A 10356-nucleotide genomic window follows, 5' to 3' on the forward strand; every position below is an offset into this window, starting at 1 on the left:
AAAAGATATACATTTACGACGTTTTTTACGTAAAAAAGGTCTCTTGGTTAGAATCGCTACCAGTAATGGTTCTCGAGATATTTGGAATCTTAATTATCAATCAATACCTGATATCATTGACATAAATAACATATTGACTAAATAGTTATTAGACTGAAATCATAAATTTGAAATGTTTTTGTGCCAACAGTTCAACAGAAACTATTTTATAATATAATTTTTTCGAAGAAAAATTTATTATTAATTTAAGAAAATAAAAAGTTCTACTCAATATGTTTATTTTTTGTCAATAATGACATGTATTGACTTTTTATTCTATTTCGGAAATTATTTTGGAAAAATCGAAATAAAAATGAAACGTCTACAATCTCCGAAACTAAGCGTTTTAGGACATACTTTCATACGAACTTTTTTGCCTACTTTTATCTGCAGAATATGCTGCCGAAGTTTCCGGAATACGGATTAGACCACCCTGTATAACGGACAAACGAGGCACTTCTGTACCGGGTGGCCAACTACGAATGAACGCCGGCTGTATCTCAGAAACTACTTATCGTATAACTTTGGGAAACAAATTCTTATAAGTAAATAGATCAAGAGAAATCGCTGGAAATTATTATAGCCAATCAGAAAACTACTAGATAGAATACTACTGTTGTAATCATCGAGAAATTTTGAAAATTTTAGAATTTTTTTTTGATATAGAGTATTTTGCTCTCTCATAAAATAAAGTGGAGGGGGAAGGTTAAACTTGCTTTTATTAAAATAAGGAGAACTCTGGTTTGGGTTAGCCGATTTAAACAAACTAGGGCTCGTTTAAAAGAGCTTTTCTTCCTTAATGATCTGCAGTATAAATTTTGTTTCCATAATTTTTTTCGTAGTAACTAGAGGGCGCTGTTTGTCATCATAACAGATATTGCGCTTTTGCATAAAAAATTTAAATAGGAAGCTATATTTCTGTTTGCACCGTTAAATAGAGCACAAAATTTCCAAAATATCAGCGCCAAACCGCAACTTTCTATCTTCTCTCTAACCGGAGTTACTTTAATAAAAGCACGTTTAACCTTCCCCCACCACTTTATTTTATGAGATGGAGCAAAATACTCTATATCAAAAAAGTTACAAATTTCTCGATGATTACAATAGTAATATTTAAAATACCTGTTCACCTGCATATTTTTGAGAAAAATCCTGTTTTCTGATTGGCTATCAGAGAAACGCCCCCTAGCGGACATTTTTCGAACTTGAAAATCCAGCAATTTCTCTTGGTCGATTTACTTATAAGAATTTTTTTCCCAAAGTTATACTATAAGTAGTTTCTGAGATACAGCCGGCGTCCATTCTTAGTTGGCCATCCCGTACAGAAGTAAATTGTGTTCAATGAACCTATTTTGATTCCAATAATACGTAGTAGTTCTATGTCCACGAAATATTGGGACACCCTGTATTTTATTAACATAATCTTTATTATTTTTTCAGAGGCGAGAAATTATACGTTACGGCGGACAAAAGGAACAAGAAGAACCGCAGCAAATACCTCTGCTGGATATTGTGCGTATGCATTGTGGCCGCTGCGCTAATCATTGGAATCTTGGCAGCTGGTGAGTAAAACACTTTCACTCTCGCTGCGGACACTAAAAGAAAAGAAAAAAAGAACGCACGCAAACACGTAAAAAATCTTCCGCTTTGATATACGTTGCCGGTATGTCACCGAAAAGTCAACAAACCGATTTTACTTTGTATCGTTTAACGATCTTGTCATATTGCTTTAATTGGTCGAAAGTGTTGAAAATCATCGGCTGGGAGCGCTTTCGATAAACATCTTTAAAGGAAAGATCAATTTAATCAATTAAATTGAATTAAAATTATCGTTCGGGCATATTTCAGATTGTTTTAGAATTAATTTAATTGTTTTAAACTGGAAAAAGTAGAAACTTAATCTCGGAATTACTTTTTTTGGTACTCAATTTTTATATATTTTAATTTATCATCTATAGGGTGTTTAATACAGGGTAATTTGTTATACGGGGTCAGTCTTAAAGAAGTGCAAATATTGTCAGGTATGGTAGATCTCCATAAAAGAATGGTATATTGTTCTATTAGGAGTAAAAATGACACTTTTTGTGGTAAGGCTGTACGTTTGACACAAAAAGCGAGGCACAAAAAGTAATTTTTACTCCGAATAGAAAATGCCATTTTTTTTTCAAACGCCACAAATCATTTTTTAAACAATTTCAAAAGTTCCAAATAATATTAAAAGATTTAAAAGTCATATATTATGTAATTATATATCGAGAAACAATGGTTACCCTAGTTGAATTTGGCACTTTATGTCAGATTACAGTTGAGGGTTGGAACCTTTGGTGTTACACAGCAAAATAAAAACACTAAATCACCACAATACACCAAAACAGTTTTACTTACACTGGACGCGCGTTTCGCTAACCATGTTAGCATCATCAGCAGATGATTATAAACTGTTTATATAAACTGATGATTATAAACTGTTTATAATCATCTGCTGATGATGCTAACATGGTTAGCGAAACGCGCGTCCAGTGTAAAAGTAAAAGTGTTTTGGTGTTTTGTGGCGATTTAGTGTTTTTATTTTATTTTATGTCAGTTTAATAATATATTTTCGTACAACGTTTTCGTACTTTTATGCTTAGGCGTAAAAGTGCTTTACTTTTATGCCTAGGCGTTAAAATGACTTTTTTATATTGCAATCACGTCGCAAAAATTAATACTTTTGTGACGTTTGAAAAAAAAACATATTTTCTCTTTACCGTTTTTCAAATACATATGTCCAAAATAACCGAGTTATTCAAGTTTTACAAAAAAAAAATCATTATTTTTTAAAAAAATTGAGAACTACCAGATTTTTTCTGTATTTATATCCTTCTTAGTGCCGTAAGCATGGTAATATCAGAGATTAAGAAATTATATCCTTATCGTTAGTTCATAGATTAATTATTATTAGTTACTCACTTACCAACGAAAGATATAAAATAGGAAAAGATTACATTAAGAATATAGCTGAGTGTAATGGATATGATTCTTCATCATTGTAAGTCTACACGTGTTCCTGGGGTCGAAATATATCACTCCTAAAAATATTTAGCATATATTTAAGTCTAACACTTTATAAACGTTGGGTCAAAAACAAAGATATAATATAGAGATATAGATATATTATCCATTGCAATTTTGGGGAAGTGTAATGTTCTTATTTTTTAACTTGAAAATTAAAAGCAATAGAGTAATGAAATTTTATAAGAGTATTACCAATATGAAAACACAATATGTATAAATAAAATAACAAGTTGTAGACATAGGAAACTGTATGTATTTGTTTTTAGTTGGAGTTATCGGCAACAAAACCCCCATAGTTCTTAAAGAAATGACAGCAAGGCAATTCAACGACAATCAACCATCCGTTAAAGGGGCTGGAATATTTAATGACATAGGTAACGCTCAATCTAGCACAGAAACATCACTACAACCCATAATACCCAGTATAACGCACCCTCCAAAAGGTATACTATAGATTGTTTTTAATATACAAAGGTATATTTTATATTTAAATCAGTTTTAGTACCACGAGCATTGGAATCTGAAATAACCATCGATAACAGGGAATTTTCTGAAGCACTGAAAAACAAAAATAGCTACGAATATCAACTGTTAGCTAATACTATCGAGGAGGAATTGAGAACCTACTTACTAGCTAATAATATGTTGAGATCAAACATTGGTAACTTGGATATCAAGATTATGGATTTTGAGTAAGTAGTTTCCGTATAACTAATATATTAGTATATCGAAAATTTTCATTTTTTAGGTCTGGAAGTATAGTGGTGAAATTTAGAGTGGCATGGCAGTACAAAGATGTTTCAAACTCTAACAACGATGAAGTAGATAAAGAAATATCTAATGAAATTAACAATATTCGCAGGAACAACGGTGATTTTATTCGAGAATATCATTTAGCACCTAAAGTTGTATCAGTGGAACAAATTACTGATATATGTCAAAACAACAGTAACGGCTGTGAACATGGTTGTGAATTCGATTATTCGGAACATCTAGATTTTGTTTGTACTTGCCCAGACAACCAAGTTATAGATGAGGATGGTAAATCTTGCAAGGAGAAGTCTATTACATCGTCTGACACTTTTGATATACATGGAGGCTTACATCAGGGACACTCTGACTTTACCACTCAACATTCTACAAGCTCAGCGGAAAAGAAAATTCAACAGTCATCTGAACACAGTATTCAACAATGGAATGTTGAGACAAATCCTGAGCCTAGTCCTGAACCAACTTCTGAACCAAGCCCTGAGCCAAATGCTGAACCAAACCCTGAGACAAGCTCTGAGCCGAATCATGAACACAGTCCTAAACTGGAACCAAATTCTGAACCGGAGCCAAGTTCTGAACCGGAGCCAAGTTCTGAACCTGTGCCAAGTTCAGAGCCGGAGCCAAGTTCTGAACCAAGTCCTGAACATGAGCCAAACTCAGAACCTGAGCCAAGACATGAATCAAATACTGAGCCAAATGCTGAACCAAGTCCTGAGCCAAGTGCTGAGCCAAATACTGAGCCAAACCCTGAACCAACAGCTGAACCAAACGCTGAACCAAATCCTGAACCAATTTCTGAAATAATGGCTAAACCAAGCTCTGAGTCAAATTCAGAATCTATTACCGAACCAACTGCTGAGCCTAAGTCCGAACCAAGTGCTGAACCAGTTCCTGAACCAAATTCTGATGTATCTTCCCAAGAAGTATCTAAGGAAAACTCTGAGTCCACTCCAGAGCCAAATGCTGAGCCAAATTCCGAGCATAACGTAGTATTTGTTTCAACGTCCTCTTTAAAACCTGAAACAGAACACGAAGAAACTCATAAGGAATATCAAGAGGAGTCTGCATCAAAAGCTTATGAGGTTCACGAATATCATAACGTTATATTTAATGCTGCTCCGACGGAACATTCTAACGAAACTGAAATTATAACAATTGCACCAGAACCAAATACTGAAGAAGTTGCTAATGTAAAGCAAATATCAATTTCACACCACATTGACCATGACACCAACTCAAATAATCATAAAAATACACCGATATCAGGGATGGAATCCGATACACCAGTAGATGTTTCGAGTTCAGAAATAACTACTAAACCAAACCAAATAAATACACATGATCAAGCTGATTATGAAGGTCACCAACATTTTTCAAGTGAAGAAGCAACATATCTAGAACCGTCTATGATTTCTTCAAACTCAACAAAATCATACACAGAAGAACACGCCAAACAAGAAGAAGATCTTAACGAAATCAGAAGTTCAGAAGAATTAGGTGTCATTGGTATAGAGCACACTTCAGAAGCGTTAGATATGCATAATCACACAACAGAAACTAATAATAATAATAACGTCTCAAAAACACCTGATAGTTCCAGAGAAATATTCATTCCTGTAGTAGTTTCTTATCAAACTTCAACAGAGCCAAGTGAAAATATGACTACTATTAAAAATTTAGAAGAAGAAACAAATACATTTAAACCTATTTTGAACGATAATGTATCTCCGAAACTAGTAAAAGCATTAGAATCTGAAGAAGAAACATCCACAACATCGGAAGAAGTTAATACATTTAGACCTATTATTCACGAAAATGTATCTCCAAAATTGGTAAAATCTATTTCGTCTAATGAAGAGATATCCACAACATCCGAAGAAATAAACACTGAACAAAGTAGAGAAGAAATTACAACTATTAATATTGATCTGAACTTGAAGGAACATCCAGAAAATATTTCTTCAATCTCACAAGAACAGACAACACAATCTATTTTCAACCATGACACGTTGGTCAATAACATGACAGAAAAAAATCTAATCCAAACATCCACTCTTGTAGGAACTGTTCCTTCTGAAAACACAACTGTTGCAACAGAACCTACAGAAAAAATTCCGGTGTTTCACCATTTTGATCACGTAGTTACCGAAAACATGTCACCGTTCTTACCCGAAATAGAAAACGACACTTTGGTGAATATTCTTCACTCTGGTGATCACTGGTACCCGTACCACAACGACACCGAAAGAAACGAGTCTGACGATGGGAATATAGAGAATTCTGATTTCAACAATATCGTCGAAACAAGCCATAACTTAGAAAACGAGATATCATCTCATGGCAAAGGAAGAAACTTCAATCACGATGTTGTTTCCGTAACTACAATAATTCCTAGTACAGAAAATGCTACATTAGATAAAAGTTTGGATGTAAACGTTGAACCCTTACATACTGATTTTAATGAAACTGCTTCTATTTCACACGAAAGTAATACTTTAATTAATGAAGCAGAAAATGGAACTTTATTATATCCAAATGACATGCCAATTATTCAAAATACAACACACTTAAGTAAAGATAATAATACAAAAGAAGAACACAATTCTGAAAACGAAACATACTCAAATGGTTTGGTGCAAGTTAGTAATGACAGTCATAACGAAACTTCGACGGATTTAGAAAAAGAAATTCAAACAACCGAACAACCTGCTCAAAGCAGTGAGGCAACCACTAAAGCAGGAAATATGTTTGATCAAGATATAGTTACTATGCTCTATAACTCTATTTTGGACACAAATCATAAAGAGTTCAATAATTCTTTGGCTGACTTTCTTTCAAAACAGATCAACGATTCAAACAAGAACTCGACGGTTGAAAATACTGTAATCGAAATTTATAAGATTCACGATACCAATAAGGAATCGAACAATATTACAAACGCTATTACAGACGACAAGAAAATTGAAATCTTACCTACTTCAGAAAATGATAAGTTGTTACTTGTTCCCTCAGCTGAAACAACAGAAGGTAAAGAACTACCTACTTCAACAATAACTATTATAACAGAAGGTTTTACTACATTACCCAATGAACAAAATGAAATAACTACTGAAGCATCACATGTATTACCAGAAGAAAGACATAGTAATATAATTCTGAACAATTTCGAACTTAATAATGTAGTCACAACAGAGCATACTTCAACAGAAGCATTTAACCATAGCTTAAGTCCTAATGAAGATAGAGAAAATACTACACCATACTATAGTATTAACGACGATGATTTGCTAGCTATAGATACAACTACCCTTGAATTTGATAATCTAACCTCCTCATCTAATTCTAGTAGTATAAATATGTTAGAGACAGCACAAGTACTGACTAATAATACTCAAGATATGAATACTACATTAGATACAACTACTGTTGAAACTGATTCTATGTTAACAACGATTATGCCACGCAGTACAACAGCTGAAGTATTAAAAAATGTATCTAGCGAACGTTTAAATGAAGTTATTTTAGAATCTACAACTGTAGTTGTTGAACCAGTTACAAACTCTGAGAGTTCTTTGGAAGTTACTACTACCATACTTTCCACAAACACTACTGTAAGTACTCCAAACACTACAGTAAGTGATTTGAATAAAGATAGCAATAATTATATTGTACAAAATACAGTGAACGAAACAGAAACATCAAATACTACAACTGCTACAGAAATGAACGACATAACAACTTCGGCAACATTTTTACAATCGTCTACCGAGTCTGTAAGCAACGTTACAGTAGAAATATCAACTGAAAACTCATTTAATACGTCTGTAAGTCCTAGTAGCTCAAGCCAACCTGAAACAAGCTCAATAGATATAACGACTATCAAGATCAGTAATGACCTGTCAAACAGCAATCACACTGAAAAAGTTAAAAATAACACAAGCACTATAAAAGAAGAACTGAATTCTGACCAAATTATAATTAAATCGAATCAGCCAGATCTTTCGGAAGATCTTTCTGTAGCTCCATTAGAAGTTTCAAATAGTATTTCTAGTACAGTAGATGACCAAGACAATCAGTCGAAAGTTACAGCATCTACTCCTTCCTACAAAAGGTGAGTTATTAACATAAACTTTGAGTTGTCTGTATTTTATTTTGTTTTTAATCTTGATCAGGTGATTCAATTCAACTTAGCTCAAAACGAAGGAAATCAGTACACACAATATTGAAGAAGAAAAACATGAAAGCTCACACATGGTAAAACAAGATTATTGTGATGCCAGTATTAATTATATATAGTTTACTTCTAAGTGAAGACACCAATATTTTCCATTTCAATCCTAAATCTTATTGTTTCTTAATTTCCAAAAAAAAAAAACATTTTGTTGCAATACACAGCATTTCATTTTAAGGTGTCAAAACTACATACTTCTTAAAAACATTCCTTTACTTTTAGATACTTAAATTATATTGTATAAACTTTAATTATCTCTTAACTTATCCTATTTCCAACTGCTCTGTTATGTTTTATTTTAATGTAAGTTTCATATAAGATAATATTTTTTTAATTTCAAGTTTATTTTGATATTACCTACGACTTTCAGAAGTATTTAACAGAAAATTATTAAGCTTTATATAGTGGTGATACATATCTATATACTTAACGTCCTATACATATTAACAGTATAAAATATTTTAAGACTATATAAAAAAAATTTCTACTTTTACCATTCATATTAAACTATGTTTCCCAGTGTATTTTGTTATGTAAATATTGTATATTTAAATTGTATTTTAACGAGAATAATTGTATAACGATGATAATAGACACTAAAAAGTAAGGTTTAGTTCAATCAGCAACTGTTTATAACATATACAGGGTGGTGCATTGTCGTTGGAACAGGAAATCCCATGCAAACATTGAACTGATCATATATTGGCTCCCCTGTAAAAATTTGCATGCAATTTCCTGTTTCCAGTGTCGCTGCACAACCCAGTATACTGTGTGATAGAATGAAAACGATGTCATACATTAAGTTTTAGTATTGACTATTATTGTGATATCATTTTTATTCATCACACAGTGCCTCTACTTACCAAGACAAGAGATTTGTTTGATAAGCATTCTAATAAAAAGTGGAGTTTAATAAATATGTTGACTGAACCAAACCAAAGAAAATCAAAACATATTTGAAGAAAAATTATTGCTAGTCAAGCATTCCTGTGCCAATATTACAAATATGTTGAAGAATGTATTGAGGAATTTTATACATTATTGTCTATTCGAATTGGAGTGATAATAAATAAGAACAGGTTTTTGTTGTTTTATTATTTTTCTAAATCCTTTTATTAGTTATTGCGTAGTGGCTCTACCCATATGCGAGAAATCCCATAAAACATACGAAAATGGGACACCCTGTACGTAAAAATAATAAAGTAGAATTTCGATACTTCGGACAGATTCTGGAGGAATATTTTTATAATGTTATTGTTTCCAACCTAAACGCAAAACGCTTTATAAACTATATTAAAACTTCATTTTGTTATTATAAAGTGTGCTTATTGTACCGTATGATCGAATAAAAACGGCGTCAACGATGGCTATGAAATGAAGATCGCTGTCATTTTATATGTAAATTTAGATGGGAAATGTCATCGATCGTCATTTCCAAGCCAACTGGACGCCGTTTTTTTTCGATCATACGGTACCTAAATGTACCGTATGATCGAAAAAAAACAGCGTCCAGTTGGCTTGGAAATGACGATCGATGACATTTCCCATATAATTTTACATATAAAATGACAGCGATCTTCATTTCATAGCCATCGTTGACGCCGTTTTTATTCGATCATACGGTACTTATATGCACCCATAAGATATGACTTACTACAATATCCATATTAAGTAATTATTACGAACCTTAATACACATTAAATACTTACATAAAAATGTTAACAAATGTGAAATTAATGCTTAATTTGAAATGAATTGATTGATTTGATTAGTTAATAGATATAGATATAGATTAATTCGTTCTTAAAAAAATGAATTGGTCTTTATCTGTATACTTACTTATCCATTTTTACAGCATTGCTACGTTTCATTTTTTAACACAACATTGTCCTCTGTTTCACTAATTAGTCATTTGTTTCCTTTGTTTCCAATGCCTACCATTTTCTCTTCAATTTGTCTCTGCCTACTCTTCAGTCACACCGTCAAACAAGAGACTTCTGAGAAAAATTCTTTTTCTCCTAGTTCACTTACAATCTGTTACAATTTCTTTATTTTGTACATATGTAGTTTGATTGCTTTTTATTTGTTCTTGATAGATATGATTTTTTTGTTCATGATATTTCTGATTTTTTAATATCTGAAATATTAAATTTCGGAACAGAAAAAAATGGAATGTTAGGTACCTACTTACCGGAACAGAAATATATTATCCTTCCTTCGTTGCGAATGCAATCCAATCTTGCATTTCTTCAGCAAGAGTC

The 10356-nt window shown here is 32.4% G+C and overlaps 1 protein-coding gene across 2 annotated transcripts in view; it reads left to right on the plus strand.

Annotated features, from left to right (window-relative positions):
- Positions 1–9177, plus strand: part of LOC115880976 (flocculation protein FLO11-like) — a 94740-nt gene extending 85563 nt beyond the window's left edge. Inside the window, exons 4-8 of one of the 2 annotated variants that reach the window (XM_030898324.1) lie at positions 1480–1601; positions 3360–3536; positions 3590–3785; positions 3842–7975; positions 8037–9177. In XM_030898324.1, the coding sequence (XP_030754184.1) occupies positions 1480–1601; positions 3360–3536; positions 3590–3785; positions 3842–7975; positions 8037–8040 (4633 nt within the window). In that variant the 3' untranslated portion in view covers positions 8041–9177. The remainder of the gene's footprint in view (positions 1–1479; positions 1602–3359; positions 3537–3589; positions 3786–3841; positions 7976–8036) is intronic. The other variant, XM_030898329.1, reaches the window with a different exon arrangement.
- The last annotated feature ends 1179 nt before the right edge of the window (positions 9178–10356 follow it).

This window comes from Sitophilus oryzae, unplaced genomic scaffold (assembly GCF_002938485.1).
Source record: "Sitophilus oryzae breed Bouriz unplaced genomic scaffold, Soryzae_2.0 scaffold_1107_pilon_pilon, whole genome shotgun sequence".
Lineage (NCBI taxonomy): Eukaryota > Metazoa > Arthropoda > Insecta > Coleoptera > Curculionidae > Sitophilus > Sitophilus oryzae.